The sequence below is a fragment of the Oryctolagus cuniculus genome, chromosome X (genome assembly GCF_051225735.1).
Source record: "Oryctolagus cuniculus isolate XC-2025 breed Fujian yellow rabbit chromosome X, ASM5122573v1, whole genome shotgun sequence".
In the NCBI taxonomy this organism is placed as follows: domain Eukaryota; kingdom Metazoa; phylum Chordata; class Mammalia; order Lagomorpha; family Leporidae; genus Oryctolagus; species Oryctolagus cuniculus.
Genome location: NC_142888.1, coordinates 131,086,727 through 131,108,258, shown reverse-complemented (window position 1 = coordinate 131,108,258; position 21,532 = coordinate 131,086,727). Strand labels below are relative to the sequence as shown.

The following is a 21,532-nucleotide window of genomic DNA, read 5'->3' as shown; positions in this document are numbered from 1 at the left end:
TCCAGGCACTGCATGTGGGACTTTTCTGGGTGGTAGTGTTTGCCCACTCACACGGTTCAGCCCACTCCTGCCGGCAGACAGCTGTCCAGCCCCAGACAATCTACTAAGCAATATTTGTGGATAGCAGGGTGTATGGTGCTGTGGGATTAATGGCAGGCCAGGCATCATTCCTCACCTACCCCCTACACCTGATCATGCCTTGAGTGGAAGGGGGGGGGCACGGCAGTCACCAGCTCAGGCATCCCTTGATGGAACTACTGTTGCTCTCTCAGAGATGCCAAATGGTTATAGACCTTGAAGCCTCAAAGCCCAACAACTTTCTCAGTGTCTGGTGAAGACGCAGTTCAGAGACTGCATAGCGAGAGACACAGCAGGAGGGTGCTCCAGAACAGCAGCCCTCCCTGCAACCACAGTAGCAGCCGGCTCGCCAAGATTCACCTGGGCCATCAACCAAGTTTTGTCAGCCTAGGAGGCCGTAGGCATGGCCATCATGATCCACCACCCCTCTCCAACACCCCCCTTTGCCTGTATGGTAATACAAAAATCAGTGACATAGTTGTTTATCATCATAATGAAGTATTCTGTATTATAAAAATTTGTGTATGCTGGCCGGCGCCGCGGCTCACTAGGCTAATCCTCCACCTAGCGGCGCCGGCACACCGGGTTCTAGTCCCGGTCAGGGCGCTGGATTCTGTCCCGGTTGCCCCTCTTCCAGGCCAGCCCTCTGCTGTGGCCAGGGAGTGCAGTGGAGGATGGCCCAGGTGCTTGGGCCCTGCACCCCATGGGAGACCAGGAAAAGCACCTGGCTCCTGGCTCCTGCCATCGGATCAGCGCGGTGCGCCGGCCGCAGCGCATCGGCCGCGGCGGCCATTGGAGGGTGAACCAACGGCAAAAGGAAGACCTTTCTCTCTGTCTCTCTCTCTCACTGTCCACTCTGCCTGTCCAAAAAAAAAAAAAATTTGTGTATGCTATACTTTTATAGATCTGGCAGTGCAATAGGTTTGTTTAGACCAGCATCACCACAAACATGAGTGTCATGTTATGTAATGATCTTAATGGCCATGGCATCACTAGGCAATTTGAATTTTTCAGCTCCACTGTAATCTTGTGAGGCCACCATCATATATTTGGTCCATCCTTGGCTGAAACATACTTGTAAATGATTTATTTATTTGAAATGCAGAGTTACAGAGAGGCAGAGGGAGGGAGGGAGGGAGGGAACGAGAGAGAGAGAGAGAGAGAGAGAGAGAGAGAGAGAGGTATTCCATCCACTGGTTCACTCCCCAGATGACCACAAAGGCCAGAGCTGGGCTGATCCAAAGCCAGGAGCCAGGACCCTTTTCCAGATCTCCCACACGGGTGCAGGGGCCCAAGGTCTTGGGCCATCTTCTACTGCTCTCCCAGGCCATAGCAGAGAGCTGGATTGGAAGTGGAGCAGCTGGGACTTGAACTAGTGCCCAAATGGGAATTCAGCTCTGCAGTCAGCGGCTTTACCCACTATGCCACAGCGCCAGCACTGATGTTGTATAATTCTAACATCTGTGTTAGAGACCTTTCTGGTTCTTGTGATTGGTAATTTTCAATTGAAATCTAGACCTCTTCTGTATCATATGAGATCCTGTATCTTCTTAAAATCTTGTGTTGAAGAGAGGTGTGCTGTGCAGGGCTGTTCCTCCTGCTTGTTACCGGGTCAGCAGAGATGCCAGGACCGTGTTGCGTACGTCTTCTGCAATGATGGCGCCGAAGACGAGGGTGTTTGGCCGACCCCATGGAGGGATGGGCATGACCTCCGCAATGGGCCCAACATGCCCACGGATCGGCAGCAGTACCTGCGGCAAGAGGTGTTATACAGGGCCAAGGCCATGGCCGCCAGCACCACTAGGTTCCTGTCCCTTATTTATGAGTCCTAAAAAGTCAGGATCGCCTCCTCCTAAGAACTCATCCATCAGCAAGGAGTCTTAGAATGCACAGAGAGGAGAGTGGACAAGATGGACCAAGATTTGAAGACCAGCCAGACGCACATCAACAGCATTAAGAATGTGTCTCAGGGCCTTGTCAATTACTTCAAATCCAAGCCAGCAGACACCCCTGAACAGAATGGCACCGTCACCACCCAGCCCAACAGTAGATTGAAAGAGGCCATAAATACAAGTAAAGAGCAGGAGGCGGAGTACCAGGCCAGCCACCCAAACCCCAGGAAGCTGGAGGATGTCGACTCTATCCCTGGAGGGGCTGCCTCTGCTGTGAGTACTGACACTTACCCCAAGAATGCAGACCTCCAAGCCTGTCACCAGAAGATCGACAGCAACCTAGATGAGCTGTCCTTAGGACTGGGCCATCTGAAGGACGTAGCCCTGGGGATGCAGATGGAAATTGAAGAGCAAGACAACATTCTTGATCAGCTGACAACCAAAGTGGACAAGTTAGACATCAACATAAACAGCACAGAAAAAAAGATTGACAACTCTGAAAGTCAAAAGAATTCCCACTCCATGGTGAGGAAGAGTGTTCCACCAATCTTCTTTTTAAACGCCCAAGAAATTTCAGTTCTTATTTTAGTGTGTAATTTAATGTGTATTTGCAAATGTTATGATAGAGTGATGCCTGAGAGATTCTTGTTGCTGTGAGGAGTTGTGTGCCCTGCGTTTTCTTAGGGCTGACACCTAAGTTCTTTCAGCCAACGTAAAGTGAGTATCTTGAGCCTTTGAAGACCATGTTGGAATGAGAAGAAAAACTTGTATTTCTCATTTCCCTCAGTACGTGGAAAGATGTGGGCAGGACCTCAATCTCGTGGCCACCAAGTCCTGCTTTCTTCTTTGATATATTACTCATTCCTAGGCCTTACATGAGTCGGAATGTTCAGGGACCCTGGGAGCCAGTTTCTGTTGGGGAGGGTCCTTCCCACAGTTTTATACAGGAATCATTGTGATGAGCAGGCACATACTCTCTCTCTCTCACACACACACATGGCAAATCACTGGTGATTCTCTTAGCTCCCTGGAAAGTGATTAGTGTTAGGTCTGTCGGTTGAGTGTGTCACAGCCCTTGCTCTTGTGTTGACACAAGAGTGTGCCGTGCCCTTGGCATGCATTTTCGTAGGGAGGTTTCAGATAGATCAGCACTGGTCAACCACAATACTGGGAAATATGCAGGCAACTGGACAAGCCCCTCTTCCTCCACCTACTTCTCCTCTCCTCTCCAACCTTCCATCCCAGTTGGAAACAGATGACCCAGATGTGGATCCTGGTCTAGTTTGTGGGAATGGAGTGTCAGACAGATGTGGTCACACACACTGGTCTTTCTCCTCCAAGCCCTCTCTCCGCATTGGCCAAGGCTCCGTGTGGCAGAATATGTATTTGGTTCCTGGGATCTCCTGACCTGTCAGGACTGCCACCCATTCTTCTGTACTTCCTGGTCTGCAGGGTCTAAGTTCACCCGTACAGGATGGACTGGGCCCGAGGAAAGGTAATTGCTCCGCTTGCCGCCCATTTCCCAGCCTCCTGGTCCCGGAGACAATCAGACGCAGTGGGGAGCCAAGTCAAGCAGGGACTCATTTATTGCACGCATAACAAAGCCTTTTATAGCACAAAACTGCAGGGCCATTGGGGCAGGGCATAAGGGCTAACCAATCACTTAAAGGGTCACTTTACGGGACGATTTCTTATAGGACTAGCCATATGTCTATACACTTGCTATCAGTTGTCGTCACTTCCCTTGATGTTGCGCAGCCAATCAGCTTTGGTGGTAAACAACTTGAGTTCCACCCACCTTACTTCCTCTCGGCGCCATCTTTGAATTGCCTCGTGTAACTAATTTCCCCACATTGGTCTTCTTGCGAGATAACTTAAATCATTACCTGGTTCCTGGCAACCAAGTTTTGAAACTGTCACTCCACAAATGATGCTGACTTCATGTAGAAGGATTTGGCTAAAGAAAAAAAGAAAAGTCCAGATGTTATTTTAAGCAGCCTAGCTTATTCTCTCACTTTACAAAAGGAGTCGTTCAGAAGCATTAATTAAAATTGATTTCTACAGTAAAACTGATTGGTCTTCAGTGAAATCATTGAAGACACAAACCCTTGTCTTTTTTCAAAAACAAACGATTTAGAACATTTTGAAGATGGTATGGGTCAGAAACTTTCAAGTACAGTGCCTTTCACCTTAAGCCGTGGCACCCACCTGTGGGACCCATGCCATCTAGTGATGCTTTCCTTTGATTGAGAGTCTGCAGCCTATAAAAAGTTGTCTCTCAGAGCAAAGGAAACCTCTGGGAGGGTTCCAGCAGTGCGGAAGTTCCCATCCCATAATACATGACGTTCCTAAAACCACTGACAGCCTCCATGGGCAAACACAGCTTCCTCTGAACGGTGATCATGTCCCAGCCTCCTCAGGGATTCACTATCAAATGCACATGGCTTTGGCTCCCGGAGTGTGAGAACTTGATTCAAGTCCCAACTGACATTCACCGGAGGAGCTCAGCACTCCTATGCTCTTGACAACTCGTGAAAGGAAAAAACGTTCAACACATTTCCCATCCCAGGCAGAACCAATGCACAGGGCTTTGGGAGAAAAGGCTGCTCAACAGCACGAAACCCAGAGTGCAGGGCAACCCACGTGCATGATTCCACCTGCCCCAGCACCCTCTTCGAGTACATCATAAGAACTTTCTCTTTGTCGTCATCAGGCACAGACTTGTGGGAATTAGTCGTGATACTTCAGGCCCAAACTTCTCTGTTCGTTGCTTCTAACAGCCACTATGGACCATTCTCATCAGCTGACCGCCTCCCATCTGCAAACGGAGTTAGTGAATCCACTCACTGACTTGAAGCCAAGTGAAATATTTTATGTAACTTGCCAGTCTTTTGCTGGCTTGATGAAGTCAATCCCCCTTCCTCACCCCCGCCCCCGACTTCCCTGTTTTTTTTTTTTTTTTTTTTTTTATGCTAAGTACACAAAAAGAGAGTGGCCTCACTTTGCTATAAGTGTCTCCCTGGGTCCTGTTTTAGAGGCCTTCCAGTGCCTCATTGCTTTTTTTGTACTGCTGCTTAACTCAGTTTTGAGACCCTGGCTAGAGGCAAGGAGACTCCCCTTCTTGAGCATCGGGGTAAGTTCACAGTCTTACTGCTTTCGTTATAAAGGTCTCACACTGTGGAGCACTATGTACCTGTCCTGATTGTCCTGGGCCCAGGTATCAGAAAACTGAGAGCAGCAATCTGGATCCCATGACATTATTCAAAGTAGCCCATCCAAGGGGTCCCACAAAAACTATCGCCATCCTTGCCATTGGCCATGCATAAGCTGCCCCTACAGCTCCAGTTCAGTTACCTTTGCCCTAGGTGCAGTCCCTTGTGTGGCCCCATGTGGCAGCTCCTCTCATTTGGAGCTCGAAACAACAGAGTTCTGCCCTTCATGTATGCCAGTGCCCTGCCATCAAGAGAATCTTTAAGTCTTATAAAATACTCTTTTTTCTGAGAAAAGGTTCAATTCCTTTCTCTCTTAACCCCTTTGGCAGTTTCTTGCTAAGACTTTCTGTGGCCGCAGCCCCAGATCTAGCACTTCATTTTCCCTCTCTGCTTGATTTTTCCTCATCTTTTGTCAGGCCTGTCTGTGCGATGTGTTCTTGTCTGCTCCTGTTTGGATATTGTCATGGTAAACACAGAGGGTTTTACACTATAGCAGGTGTTCCACAAATACTTGTTGAATAAATGAGTGAGTGAATTTGTGTATGAATGGATAGGTAAATGGAAACTGGAAAAACAGCAAGTGAGCTATGACATGCCAAGCCAAAAACAAAAACAAAACCACTAAAAAAACAAGTGTGAAAATTGCCAACAATGCAAAGCCCCAGGGACATTTTAAGCTGTGTGTGAAACAAATTGTCCAAACCCCACTTCGGTTCAGAAAGTAGTGATAGCCACACATTTTATTTTCTCCTCCACATTTCCCTCCCCTGCACTCCCCTAACCCTGACCTTGACCCTGATCCTGTGCATTTAGGAGGGTCCACGTGATTAATTCTGGTTAGTGAACCATCGCTGGAAATGATGTGTGCTGTTTCATGTCCAAAGCATTTAACAGTTGATAGGCTTGTTTCTTGAATCTGTGGAGGTCGTGCTTCAGAGGACCCAGATACAAGGAGTGGATTCTTCATTAGTCTGGGTCCCTGAAGGACTCTGTGGAGCAGAGACCCCTGTTGACCTGTGGCAAACATGCAGCACGGGCAAAATGTAAGCTTTTGTGATGCTAAGGTACTGGCATTAGGAGCCATCAGTTTTGCCACACAGCTGTCCTACCCTGACCAATTCCTATAGTCTGTATCGTGGGGCATGTGTCACATGAAGCTGCTAATGTCTATGCTTGTAGCTTCATATAGCTATAGATAACATTGCTTATGTTGTTAGTAGAAACCATAATGGAGACTATATTTGAGTTCAGGGTGGCTTCCTTTTATTTCCTTTCTGAGGCCTTAGACAATGGTCATTAAGAGCCCAGGCTCTGGTGTCGGGCTGCCTGCACCTCTGTTCTATCTTCTGCACTGATACTTTCCCTCTTTAGGCCTTCTTACTGTGTCTATATGGTGAGAATGATTCTGGGGTCTAGGTTCAGTGGCTGGAGAATCAAAACATGTACCTTGGACACCTGGAGAAAGATAGGAGGCAAAGGACCTCCTGGGTCTGGTACTCATTATTCCTTGAAGTTCTCCTCCCTTCCTTTCTACAAATACCAGCCTATGAATATCTTGCCCATCTTTCCTTGTTGAAGCCATTCTAATCTACTTTCTCCTCTCTGCACTAAGTCACTGAGGATTTTGGTTTCCAATCTCTGGCAAACGTTTTGTAAAATACAATAAATGGATTGCAGCAGTGACAGATTGACATAAAAGTCTCTAAATGCTTGCTTTCTGTTTCTTCCATATTCTCTCTAAACTCTCCAAGAATTTCATCCTGGCTTTAACCATGAGCTCTAGTGATAATTTCCGAATCTCAACCTCTACCTTATACCTGTCTCCTAAGCTTTAGAACCAACTATCTAGGACAGCAGAATTTCCATGGGCACCCTATTTTCAGTATTCTAAAAGCAAGCATTATTTCCTTTATTACCCTTGGAATCCCCTCTAAAAAGTAAGCACCCCAACTCTACTTTTCCACTGCATGTTCTGCAAATGAGTATCTTTACTGCTGGTATCCCTGCAAGTTTAATTTAATGCAACAGAATACGTAACAGGTGTCACACTACATCCAATCGTCTCCCAAACATGTACAGGCTGCCGCTTATAAAACTGATTCAGAATAAACAAAGACAAAAAAATGAATGGCTTGGAGCTGGCGCTGTGGTATAGTAGGTTAGGCTCAGCCCGGGGTGCCAGCATCCCATATGGACACTGGTTCGCATTCAGGCTGCTCCACTTCTGATCCAGCTCCCTGCTAATGGCCTGGGAAATCAGTGGAATGTGGCCCAAGTCCTTAGGTCCCTGTACCCATGTGGGAGACCCAGAAGAAGCTCCAGGCTCCTGACTTAGGATCTGCCCAGCTCTGGCCATTGCAGCCATTGGGGAGTGAACCATTGGATGGAAGTGGATGGAAGTCGCCTTTCTCTCTGTCTCTCCCTCTTTGTATCTGTAACTCTGCCTCTCAAAAAAAAATAAATATTTTAAAAAATAAAAGAAATGGCTCCAGCACATCACTGCATCTTTGTGTATGTATGTGTGTGTGTGTGTTTATCAAATTGGGAGGAGCTATATAGTCAAGTAACTAGTTCAGTGCTGAGTCATGTACTCTAGAAAGTCTCAGTGGCGAGGTCCACAAGGGCAGAGAGAGCTGTGGATCAGAGAAAGTGTCATAAAAGAATTAACATTTGAATTACTCCTGCAAGGATAATAAAGTATGTATAAATGTGTGTGTGTGAATGAATGTGTGGCACAAATATGCATGGCACTTGAGAAAATGAAGGTATAAGAAATAAATTGCTTGAGTGTTTAAGATAATTGAGCGTGAGTGTATGAGAGAATATTACAAGTATGGGGATGTGTACACATTTATATGCATTGAGCCACACATGAGGGCATATGTGTGTGAACATGTGGATGTATTCAGGGTATGGGCATGTACAGATGTATGAAAATAAGAGTATATATGTGTGAGAAGAAACGTGAGAATGTGTGGTGTGTGCAAGTGTCTGAGTGTACATATGAGGGCATTGTGTGCATGACATTGGATAAGTGTATATAGGCAGTGTATGGATGGGTATAAATGAAACTAAGTGTGGGTGTGAGCATGTATGTGTGAAACACAATGTGTGTGAGAGTGAGTGTGAATGTGTGTATGCATGCTGGTGGCTTGGAGTATTAGGGCAATTACTGGCAGGCAGAAGAGCCTGAGTTGGGCATGAGGAGGCACAGAGAGTTACTGATGTCTGTCTTGGACTCTTTCTTCTCTTTATATGCTGCCACCAGCTGCACACTGGTTTTTGCCCCAAGCCTCCCTCTGTGGTCCAGAGCTGAAAGTCAGGCCTGGCTCATTTTTCAGTATTGAACAATGGGCTGGTCAACTGGCTTCCCTAATCTACTCTCCCCTCTCTACACCAAGCCACAAAGGATTTTGATTTCCAGTCTGGCGACTTTCTGTAAAATACAGTAAGGGTGTTGCAGCAGTGGCAGATTGACACAAACATCTTTAAATGCTTGCTCTATGTTTCCGAATTCATCTCACCAGTCTGAAGGACACTCTCTAGTATTCCTTGAGGCGGCAGAACTCAGCAAAAGCTGATTTGCTCTGAGATAGAATAAAGAAGGATAAGGAAATTGCTACTAAAGAAGTGTGAGCACATATGGTATTTAGTCTTTTGACTATGTATCAGCCAACAGGGAAGAGAAAATATCTATTCAGCAGGAAGAATAGAACAAACTGGGAGGTGTGGGTGTTTGGTGACATAACATACTCTCTCTGTTTTGAAGATTTGTCCTGGGGCCGGTGCCGTGGCTCACTTGGTTAATTCTTTGCCTGCGGCACTGGCATCCCATATGGGTGCCGGGTTCTAGTCCTGGTTGCTCCTCTTCCAATCCAGCTCTCTGCTGTGCCCCAGGAGGGCAGTGGAGGATGGCCCAAGTTCTTAGGCCCCTGCACCTGCATGGGAGACCGGGAGGAAGCACCTGGCTCCTGGCTTCGGATCGGCGCATTTCCGGCTGTAGCATCCATTTGGGGAGTGAACCAATGGAAGGAAGACCTTTCTCTCTGTCTCTCTCTCTCTCTCTCTCTCTCTCTCACTGTCTATAACTCTACCTGTCAGATAAATAAATAAATAAATAAAAGATTTGTCCTGGCCTTTGTTGTGTTTGGAATTATACAGCTTATTTAAAGCTAAAAGTGAACGAGCATGGGAGAAGCAGAGTGAAGAATATAGAGTAATCCTGTATTAATTTTGCAACAGTTCTGTAAATCTGTTCTTTATCAAAACAAAGGTGTTTTGGAAAAGGTAGAGAAGCTACTTTACTTTTGCTGATAGAAATATATTTATGTAATTAGTGAAATGGTGTATCCTTGGCATTCCTCAGTTTTCATGCTCAGTGTTAAATCTAAAATCACACTTTCCTTTTACCTATGTTCCACTTAGGAATTGAGGTGTGAGTATATTGGTCTTGCAGGATTGTTGGCTTAAGAGAAGTCACACATGCAGTTATTTGGTGGTCAGCACGCCTCATATTATTACTTGTGGGACACAAACACAATCAGAGCATTTCTCCTACTCCAAACAACAGAACCCAGGCACAAGTATAGAAGCCTTAGGGGCAGAAAAGCTCCCTAGCATCCCCAAGGCAGAACCTTCCTTGTGAATGGAGGGCTTGCTTGGCCAGACCCACCACCCTTTCATTGCTTCTGGAAAAGCCACTGGACATTTTTCTCCCAAAGGCCCTAACTACTTCATAGCAACAGTCTTTGGATTAGAAATGAGATTTCTCAGGGCCAGCATTGTGGCATAACAGGTTAAGCTGCCACCTGCAAAACCGGCATCCCATCAATCCAGCTCCAAGCTAATGCGCCTGGGAAAGCAGAGGAAGATGGTCCAAGTGCTTGGGTTCCTGCATCTATCTGAGAGACCCAGAAGAAGCTCCTGGCTCCTGGCTCTGATCTGGCCCTTTTTGGCCGTTGCAGCTAGCTGGGAAGTGAACCAGCCTCAATAGCAGGGAGCTGAGTTGAAAGCATCGTAGCTGGGACATGAACTGGCAATCATATGGGATGATGACATCACAACCTGCTATGTCACAATGCCGATCCCCTCCAATTTATTTTTAAGAATCTCACTGTCTTTCTTTAATGAAGAACATCTAATTTTTTAACGTTTATTTAATGAATATAAATTTCCAAAGTACGGCTTTATGGATTACAATGGCTTCCCCCCCATAACATCCCTTCCACCTGCAACCCTCCCCTTTCCCACTCCCTCTCCCCTTCCATTCACATCAAGATTCATTTTCGATTCTCTTAATATACAGAAGATCAGTTTAGCATACATTAAATAAAGATTTCAACAGTTTGCTCCCACACAGAAACATAAAGTGAAAAATAATAGATGATTTTTTAAATGATGATGAAATCAGATCAGACCTATTGTCATGTTTAATCCCAGTGAGAGTCAAGTTGGGAATTGATAATTTCTTTTTTTTTTTACAGAAGATCAGTTTAGTATACATTAAGTAAAGATTTGAACAGTTTGCACCCCCATCGAAACACAAAGTGAAATATACTGTTTGAGTACTCGTTATAGCATTAAATCTCAATGTACAGCACACTAAGGACAGAGATCCTACATGAGGAGTAAGTGCACAGTGACTCCTGTTGTTGACTTTACAAATTGACTCTCTTGTTTATGGCATCAGTAATCTCCCTATGCTCCAGTCATGAGTTTCCAAGGCTATAGAAGCCTTTTGAGTTCTCCGACTCTTATCTTGTTTAGACAAGGTCATAGTCAAAGTGGAGGTTCTCTCCTCCCTTCAGAGAAAGGTACCTCCTTCTTTGAAGACCTGAAGAACATCTAATTTGAAGTGGAGAAAAAAGTAAATGTCCATCAAAAGAGACGAAGGGAGCAGTGATGCACTGCCTGGGACCTGAACAGCCTTTCTCCATTCCATAGCCACATTTAGCCTAGCACTTCACTATGCTCCCAGCTAGCTACCCTTCCTCTACACCCACGCTCTATATGGTAGTCCGAGTACCACTCTAGAATGCCCATCCCGCTCAGAACCTTTCAGTGGTCTCCAGATCCCTCTCTGTGAACCACAAGGCTCCTGCCTCATCCTCTCCACACAGCCCCCAGTTGCCCCCTCTTCCTGGTTCTACTCCAGGTTCTTGGAAGGACTTTCTCCACTATCACACCTTTGTCGCTCCACTCACATGCCAGGACTTGCTTTCTCCTGGTCTTCACTAGCCTGAAACCCCTCTCATCCTTCTCTCACTTTCTGAAAGCAGCCTTTTTAACCAGAACCCACAACACTTACTTTTCATCTTTTATTTTTAACACTTTTCATGGCATGTAATTGTATCAGTTTCCCCTCCCCCAAGTTACTGTTTGTTCCCCCATAGGCTGTAAGGACCTCTGGAACAGGCCTTGCTATGACATTTACTGCTCAATGTCTAGGATCTAACGAGAGGCTGGGTCCGGAAGAGGCTTTCCAGAAAGAGCACTGAATGAAAGGAAAGGGTGACATCAGTGATAGGTGGAAAGTGCTTGCTGCCATGTCTGTGAGTGTGAGTGGGGGGGCAGGGATTGTGACAGCAGATTTCAGCAAAAATGAAATCTAGGTGCTTCCCTGCCCCAGTGCCATATCCTCTCCATTATTCAAGAGTGTGTCTCCTCTCCCAGCCCCACTGCTAGTCCTGAATCACATGCCTGTTGACTGTAGCAAAGGCAGAGGCTACAGAGGAAGGAGGTAGCTCAGAGCAGCCATGCTACAGGTGAAGGAGTTGGCCCCTCCTGGTGGCCATCAGCCAACAAGCTTTACGGTCTCCAACAACAGGTGTTGTGCATGGCTCTGGGTCAAGGAAACACCATCATGGAACATCAAATGCAGCCCTGGTGGACAGGTGCTCCTGGTTCTAAGCCCTTTGGTTGCTGCCCACTAATGGGGGCTAGGCAGGAGGTCCAAAGCTGTACACACAGCAGCGCAACAGCTGCCTGAGCCTGAAATGCACCTGGGGGCAGTGATTGTGCCACCTGTCTGGGGCCTTCGCTGGGTTTGCCCTGCAGGACTACATCTTCCCTAGGTTGGACCTGCACATCCTGGAGGTCTTCAAGCTGCCTCTTTAAGCACAAGACTAATGATGCCCCTCCCACCTTTCTCCTTGGACTTTACCAGGCAATTAGACTCACAAGAGGGGGGAGAAGTCTTCCCTGACACAGCCCCTCTCCTTGGGTTACAGCCCTCTCCCATGGATCTTATGGTTCTGATGGACTGAGGACAGCCACAGCACTAGATATCAGGCCCAGGGAGGGCAGGGCGTACAAGGTCAGGCACAGCTGGGACTACAGCCCATGTCTCCAGAATCTGGTGGGCTTTCAAGAGCAAGGGCAGGTTCAGCTCCATTCTGCTTTAACCCCCTCAGCAGGAACTGGCCATCTTACTTGTTATCAAGTGTTGCCAGAGACACAATGTGTGAGATGAGTGTCTGTGACACCAGCATCCCAAATGGGCTCCACTTCTGATCCAGCTCCTTAGTAGTGGCCTGTAAAAGCACAGGAAGACGGCTCAAGGGCTTGGGCCACTGCACCCACGCGGGAGACCCAAAAGAAGCTCCAGGGTCCTGGCTTTGGATCCTCCAAGTTCCAGCCGTTGCGGCCATTTGGGGAGTGAACCAGCAGATGGAAGATCTCAATCATTCTCTGTCTCTCACTCCATCCTTCTCTCTCTGTAGCTCTGCCTTTCAAATAAATAAATAAACCTTTTAAAAAATTGAATGAGTGGCAAGTATATAGCAGGCTCAACTGGGGGAGGACAGAGAACCGAGGAGCATTTGGGGGAGGCTAGGAAGCAGGAAGGTAGAATGGGATTGACACACATCAGGGAGATCAAGGATTCTCAAGAAAGCCTGCAATGTTTGGCATGGCAGAAGGATCCCAGAGAACAAGGGGCAGGGCCGACTGATTGGGACCTCCTGAGTACACAGTTGAAGAATTTGCCAACTCAAGGAAACGCACCTCACATTAGTAAGAAGAAGAAACTGGATGAAACGTGAAGTCCTGATTCCAATGGGAAGCAAAGCAGGCCTGACTTCAGGGGGAAGAGAGGCAGTTTTATGAAGTAAAAGACAGAGTAATTGTGGGGCAAGAGGCTGAGGAGAAATGAAGTATGGACTCCTGCTATGGAGTGTTTATGGCCCCACCTCAAATCCCTGTGTTTAAATCTCATCCCCTATTGGGTTAGTATTAGGAGGTGGGGCCATTGGCAGGTAATTACATCATGGGGGTGGGCCTCGGGAATGGAGTTAGTGTCCTCAAAGCAGAGACAGGGGAGAGCTCTCTCTGCTGCTCTGCCTTGTGAGAACAACCAAGCAGATGGGATCTGCTAGCGTCTTGATCTTGGACTTCCCAGCCTCCAGAACAGCGAGAAATAAATCTTTGTTGCTTAAGCCACCATGCCTATAGTCATTTGTCCTAGTAACCCGAGCTGACTAAGACAGCTCCACACTGCAAATCAAAGGCCATGCTTCAGAGAGCAAAGTAGCAGGAGAGTTGAGATGCTCAGATTAAAGGACTATGGTCCTCCATGGTCCCTGTCTCTAAAGGGGGACCTTAACATAAAAAAGGGAAAAAAATAAAGACCAATAAATATTTTAAGGATGTTTTCTTCAACTTTTTAGAAATAAAAGTTGAAAACAATTTTTTCCTTTTCAAATTGGGAGACATGATTTAAAATAAAACAATTGTACATGCTGGGAGGGTATACAGAGACATATTCTAATACATTACTGTAAGATTGTAAACTAGAAGAACTTGAAAAAATATTCTAGCCCTTATTCCAGAGGGATGAAACAGAGTTCTTCATAGAGATTTAAGTACAGGAATGTATAATAGGTCCAGTGTTGTGGTGTAGTGGGTAAATCCACCACCGCTTACAGTGCCAGCATCCCATATGGGCGCCAGTTCAACTCCCGGTTGCTTCACTTCCGATCCAGCTCTCTGCTAAGTCCTGGGAAAGCAGTAGAAGATGGCCCAGGTCCTTGGGCCCTTGAACCCATGTGGGAGACCTGGAAGAAGCTCCTGGCTCCTGGCTCCTTGCTTCAGATTGGCGCAACTCTGACCCTTGGGGCTAACTGGGGAATGAACCAGCAGATGGAAGACCTCTCTCTCTCTCTCTCTCTGCCTCCCCTTCTCAGTGTAACTCTGACTTTCAAAATAAATAAATAAGGCCGGCGCCGCGGCTCACTAGGCTAATCCTCCGCCTAGCGGCGCCGGCACACCGGGTTCTAGTCCCGGTCGGGGCGCCGGATTCTGTCCCGGTTGCCCCTCTTCCAGGCCAGCCCTCTGCTGTGGCCAGGGAGTGCAGTGGAGGATGGCCCAGGTGCTTGGGCCCTGCACCCCATGGGAGACCAGGAAAAGCACCTGGCTCCTGGCTCCTGCCATCGGATCAGCGCGGTGCGCCGGCCGCAGCGCGCCGGCTGCGGCGGCCATTGAAGGGTGAACCAACGGCAAAGGAAGACCTTTCTCTCTGTCTCTCTCACTGTCCACTCTGCCTGTCAAATAAATAAATAAATAAATAAATAATTTTAAGAAAGAATGTATAACAGTATGAGCAACCACTGTGAAGAAGAGAAAATTAAAATTCCAACAATAAAGACATGATTAAATTATCCATTTAGATGATTAAATGCTCCACAGTCATTATGGATCACGATTTTGAAATGACATGTGAAGAGTTATACAAAATTATATACAAATACATGGCATAATATGAATTTTATAGCTCCGTAACTAGGCTAGAATGAAATACAGAAAAACAATAGTTGCTTTCTCTAACAAGTGGCGTTACTCCTTTCTTTATAGTTCTCTGCCATGAGCACATGATACTTTTTTCTGATTAAGTAAAACCCCACCAACAAGAAACATTCCTCCCAAATCAGGAGGGGGAAATCTCAATTTTATCCAGCCCAATGTTTAGGACTGCTCAGAAGACTGCAGCTCCAGTGCAAAACCACCCACTGTCTCCAAAAGGGAAACTGGTGTGCTCTTTGTTTCCAGGATGAGCAGAATGATCTAAACCTTGAAACTTAAGGAGAAGCAAGAAATGTAGAGAAAAGAACCACATGTCAGCCCTTGAGGAGGGAATCACACACAAGAGGAGCAACATGTTCTACCAAATGAACACAGGGAACCACCCACATCTAAATTCTTTGACTGGGATGGTGGGGAAAGAGAGGATGCCCTTGACATCCATTTGCAAAAGTGAATGGGCTAAAGCACAAAGAATCTGTGCAAGTGGCTTGTAGGGACTGGCAAGGGAGGCACACTGACTGAGATTGGTCTGGGAGCTTCTGGAGCCAAGCTGCATGAGTTACTGGCCCATGCACTTACTTGCATGATGAACTTGGACAAACTTCTTAGTCTCTCAGGGCTTCAGTTTATTTATGAAGAAGATGATAATATCTACTCCCTTGGGCATTTTCAAAGATAAACTCAGTTATATTTGTAAAACACATATAACTTTGCATGCCTGGCATATCAAATGCAATACAGGTGCGTGCTGTCTTATTATTTATTCCCAATACCCAGCATATTGATGTGGGATAACCCAAAATACAGAGTGAATGCTCTGGGGCTCAGGACTGAAACAGAGGAAAACTTCCAGCTTCCAGGGAAGCCCTAAAGAAGCAGGAACAATAAATAAAAGACTCAGATGAAGACAAGCAGATTAAAGATAATACCCACCTCCATATCATACATTTTCCTCATAAGCCTGGGGAATTTTTAGCAAAGTGCCATCAGTTCATTTTTAAGACCAACTCAGATTTATTTGACATCTAGTACAAATGATGCAAGAGTTGTGAACAAAAAAAGAACTATATATTTTAGATTTCTTGCCTTTCACCATTTGCCCTGTCAATAACACTCCTAAGTATTGATCCTGAAGACAGTCTCACTAGTTTGAAAGCTGTGATTTTTCATATTTTAGGTATGGCTCACAATAATGAAGACCTAGAAACATCCTAAATAGCTATCAGCAGATTATCATAAATTGATACAGTGGAATAGTCCAGCAGCCACTAAAGAGGATGAATATCTGTGTACATGTGTATGTTAACTGACATGGAAAGCTGCCCACAACACATAAATCACAGAAAAATGGCAGGTGAAGGATTACAGCATATGCATCAAAGTGTCCACATCTGTACATGTAACCATGCAGAGGCATGCTTGGGAGAACGCTTATGCAAAGGTTGACGCTGTCTCTGGGTGGTACAGCCCCAGGACTTCTGTGTTTTCCTCATGTGTGCATTTTTAACACTTTTAACTAGAAGGAGCAAATGTTATTTTTTAAAGGTTTATTTATTTGAAAGTCAGAGTTACACACACACACACACACACAGAGAGAGAGAGAGAGAGAGAGAGAGAGAGAGAGAGAAGTCTTCCATCTGCTTGTTCAGTCCCCAGTAGGCAGCAATGGTCAGAGCTGTGCCGATCTGAAGCCAGGAGCTTCTCCCAGGTCTCCCATATAGGTCACCCACGTGGGTGCAGGGGCCCAAGAAGTTGGGCCATCTTCCACTGCCTTTCTAGGCCATATCAGAGAGCTAGATCAGAAGGGGTGCAGCCAGGACTCGAACCAGCATCCATATGGGATACCGGCACTGCAGGCAGCGACTTTACCAACTATGACACAGTGCCGGCCCTGCAAATGTTGTTTTTGTAAAACAAATGTGATTGGGTAAAAATATATATTAACTGCATGGATGAATATCTTTTAAAAACAAAATAAATGTTTTCCTTTGTCACTCTCTTCCCAGTGCTTCATTTGTGGTTCAGCTGCCATCACTAAACATACTACATTTTGAGTCGAAATGTAGATAGCCTCTGACCTAGAATGCAATTTGAAATGTCTCATATGTAGTGAAGAACGCTGAGATGTGGGCAGGTATGACAGGCAAATGAAAGGCTCAGTCAACGTTCAGAATCCTTAAAATGTTCATTTTTCTCCTCAGAGCTGGAATTGCAAACCAGTTCAATTCAGGCCCTGCAAATGATCAGTTTCCACTCTTTCTATGAATGGATCAGCTACAGGTGTCTCTCATGACTGATAAAAACAAACAAAATTGCTCTCGCTAGCAGAACGTGCAACAGGCCATGCACTCCTTCAGTGAATGAAAGGATGCTAACTTACCAAGCTTTCGCTCACTCACCTAGACAGGAATGTCACAGAACTTCTCTTTCCTGTAGCCACAGTTCTTCTCGTGGATCCAACCCGGAGATTGACCGTGTCTGGTTTAGAAACTGGAACCTCTTGTTTTTGGAAAAGAAAATGGACTTAGTTTATTTCTGTTGGGAAACAATGGTTTCCCAGAGTTGTATTCCAATTACTTTGTATTCAGGGGGAAACGGGCATTCTAGAAGAACCTACAGAGTGGTACTGTGGGGAGCAACTCGGACTAGACTGTTACTGGAATTAAGACTTATTCTATGCATCTGCTCTCCCACAATATGGCGCTGGGAGAGAGCCCAAACAACCTCTACGCAGCTGCCTCTCGCCAGTTTGACTGATAAGCTGCAGGAGCTGATCCTGCTCCTGATTGGAGGAGAGCAGCGTGCTTGGCGTGTGGGCAGCAGAGTTGGGATTGGTGGAAGAGGACTGTAAAGGAGGAGAGAGACAACATGCACTAGGAACATCTAAAGGGAACATCTGAAGGAACACCTGAGCAGCCCCCTGAGAGAGCCAGCTGGCGGTGTGCCGCTCCTCCGCGGAAGCGGGGAAAGTGGCAGGGGGAGCCGCCCCTCCACAGAGGTGGAGGGGTCGGCAGCCAACCCGGGAAGGACCAGCAGCAAACCCGGGAAGAGCCGAGCAGACAAAAGAACAGCGCAGGGTCTAGTGTCGTTCCTCCGCGAAGAGGGGGAGCGACATGGTACCAAGACAGACTCCCCAGGGCTCAACATGATTTCCAAAATCGGCTGGTAGAAGGGGAGGGCATGCACAAGGCTGCAGAGGTGGGAAGCTGTAAGCTGAAAGGAACAATGCCCTCCTAGAAAGAATGAGAATCTTTGATCATCTCCAATAGCGCTATATAGAAAACATCCCTAGGACAAAGGCCAAAACCTCTGAAGCAGCTTAAGTAAGTTTATCAATAACTGTTAGGCACTGGGCATTCAACTGGAGAAATACAAATAATCTGGTTTTGGTTGCCAAGGAAATGGAAATCTGACCCCTGGCTCTCCAACCCAGCTCAGAGGGTCCATGGAAAAAAATGCTATCCTTACCCAGAGAGAACGAGGATCTATACTTCACCAGTATCCCATCCTTACTTGCGTCCTGTTGAGTTGTGACCAGATGCAATCCGCCTCCTCCTGATCTAGCTCCCTTCAAATGCACTTGGGAAAGCAGCAGAAGGTGGCCAAAGTCCTTGGATGCCTGCCATGTTTTCTTTATTAATCTGTTGATGGACACTTAAGTCATTCTTGTATCTTGGCTATTGTGAATAACACTGCAGTGGACACAGGAGCCCAGATATCTCTTCAGGTTCTTATTTTACTTCCTTAGGTATACATCCAACAGAGAGGAATGTCTGGGCCATATGGTAGCTCTATTTTTAAATTTTTGAAAAAGTTTCCTGTTTTCAATAATGGCTACCCCAGGTTATATGCTCACCAACATTACACAAGGATTCCCTTTCTTCACACCCTCACCAGTACCTGCTAACTGTTGTGGATTTTTTTTTTTTTTTGAGAATAATCATCCTAAGAGGTATGAAATGATATCTGACTGGTTTCAATTTGCATTTCCCTGATAGTGATGTTGAGGGCCTTTGCCCATTGTTATTGGTCACTTGCATGCCTTCTTTGGAGAAATATCTGTTGAGGTGTTTTGCCCATTTTTAATTGGGCTAGCTGGGGCTTTGTTTGTTGCGCATTTATCTTACTATTGAGTTGTGTGAAATTCATTTCACTTTGGGTCTTAGCATTTTATGAGATATATGTTTTGCAAATCTTTTCTCCCAACCTCAAGGCTGCCTTTTCATCACGTTTGTTGTTTCTTTTGCTTTTCAAAAGCTTTTTAGCTTGATAAAATCCCATTGGTCGGCCGGCGCCGCGGCTCACTAGGCTAATCCTCCACCTTGCAGTGCTGGCACACCGGGTTCTAGTCCCGGTTGGGGACTTCCAACTGGTGGCTTCCATCCACTGGTTCACTCCCCAAATGGCTGCAATGGATGGAGATGAGCAGATTTGAAGCCAGGAGTCAGGTCTGTGTTTCCCACGTGGCTGCAGGGCCCCAAGGAGTTGGGCCATCTTTTACTGGTTTCCTAGGCCACAGCAGAGAGTTGGATTAGAAGTGGAGCACCCAGGACTCCAACTGGTGTCCATATCGGATGCCAGCACTGCAGGCGGTGGCTTTACCCACTACACCACAGTGCTGGCCCCACATATTAAGTTTTTAACTCACTTTGAATTTATGGTGTCTGATAAAGATCCAATTCCATTCCTTTGGATATGGATATCTACATGTCTCATGTCTACTGAATAAACTATCCTTTCCCCACTGTCTTTTCTTGGTGGCCCTGTTAAAATTTAGTTGACCATAAATGCATGGGTTTATTTAATGGTTCTTGTTTCTTTTCCATTGCTTTATATGTCTGTGTATGGGTTGGAATCAGACTGTTTTGATCACTACATCTTTGTAATATAATTTAAAATTAGGAACTATGATGCCTCCAGTTTTGTTTTTTCTCTATCGAGAGTGTTTTGGCTATTTGTGGTCTTTTGTGGTGCCATAATAATTTTAGAATTATTTTTCTATTTCTGTGAATATATCATTGGAATTTTTGTGAGGACACTTTTCTGTCTGAAGCACCTGGCTGAGAGGTATTTGGAGTGATTTCAGAGTAGGAATGTAATTATGAATAAAGCTATTGGAAGCATCCTATGGAATTCTTTTTGCATGTATTTGTTTTTCATTCTCCTATAAATAAATAGCACTGCGAAGGCTGAACCAAAAGGTGGACGTATGTTTAAGTTTATTTTTTTCTTAAGACTGACTCATATATCGACGACCATCAAAGCTTAACGTGAACTCCAAAATTGCCAAGAAAAAAGTGTCTGCAGTTTTGCCTCCTGCAGGCTCTGAAGCAGAATCTTTTCCCCTGCTTTTATCCGAATTACTGGGGGCCACTGATACCCCCTGAGCATATGGCGGGGTACCCATGTTTACGCAGCATTCTCCCTGTGGACCTGTGAGTCTCGGTGTCTGACATTCCCTTGGCATAAGAAAGTCATTCGATTGTATTAGGGCTTCCTTTACATTTAGCAATGCTAAATACTGAACTACAAATAAGGTCCCAGACTGAGGAACTGCGTGCAAGGAACTTAACATATCTGTGTGGAAACCCTCGCTGCCTCCCGGCCAGCAGAGCAATGCCCCATAGCCCATCAAGTTGGCAAAGGCACAGGGCACAGGGGGCACCCTGAGCACACCACTCCCGGCACACTGCCCCTCAGCACGCACACTGAGATAGACGCCACAGAGACTCCCCGCCTAGCGCTGTCCCTGAGAGGAGGCGGCCAGGGTAGGACGCAGGCATAAGGCTCCACCTGGCACCAGACCCCGCAGTGATATACTGACCCTAGCGGGTGGGTCATTTGCCATTTTCGCATTAGGCAAAGCGGGAAAGGCCAGGCGCTGGTGACCCTCCTGGGCTCGGGGCACAGCAGCTGCACAGTGCCAGACATGGGAAACAGGTGCATAGCAGGCGGCCAAGGCTTGTGGCCCGTCCAAGGAGACTCGCAGCGCCGACGTCGCAGTCCCACTGTGGCGCGACGTGGCACCGGCAGCGTGGCGTAAGCGCACCCTAGCGCACGTGGCACCGACGCCAAAGACACACACCCACTTGAGGTGCTCTTCTCCTGGCTTGGCCTCTGAATTAGTCCTCCGGGGTGGGGCGGGGGAAGGGCAGAGCAGGCCAAGCCCCAGAGCGCGTCCCCCTCCCGCGCCCGCGCCCGTGCCCAGCCGCCCCCTGCCGCCTGCCGAACACAGCCTGACGGGCACCCACAGCTGCTGACCCTTGCTCGCCTGTGCCCCAAGGGCAGGCGCATCTCGCAGTGGTGGGGCACAGGGCTGGGTGCGAGCCAGGGGAGCGCAGGGGGGAGCCCAAGGTGTGCGGACTCCTGGCCACCAAAGCTCGGACCCCTCGTGCCCCAGGGCCCCACCCGTCGGGGCGGAGGGCAGTGGGGAGAGAAGAGCAGGTGACATCAAGCGACATCAAGGTCGGTGTCGGTCCCCGAGCGGCCGCGGCCGCGAGGACGGCCCGGCAGCATGAGCTGCTTGCGCCAATGGCCCGGCCGCCTCCTCCG

The 21,532-nt window shown here is 46.9% G+C and overlaps 1 protein-coding gene across 1 annotated transcript; it reads left to right on the top strand.

Moving 5' to 3' along the window:
* The first annotated feature begins 481 nt into the window (after positions 1-481).
* Positions 482-21,498, top strand: LOC149119762 (synaptosomal-associated protein 29-like). The gene is given in 6 exon segments (XM_089323953.1): positions 482-532; positions 1,698-2,495; positions 20,303-20,415; positions 20,840-21,019; positions 21,107-21,283; positions 21,381-21,498. Coding segments are annotated over 6 exon segments (1,437 nt in total).
* The last annotated feature ends 34 nt before the right edge of the window (positions 21,499-21,532 follow it).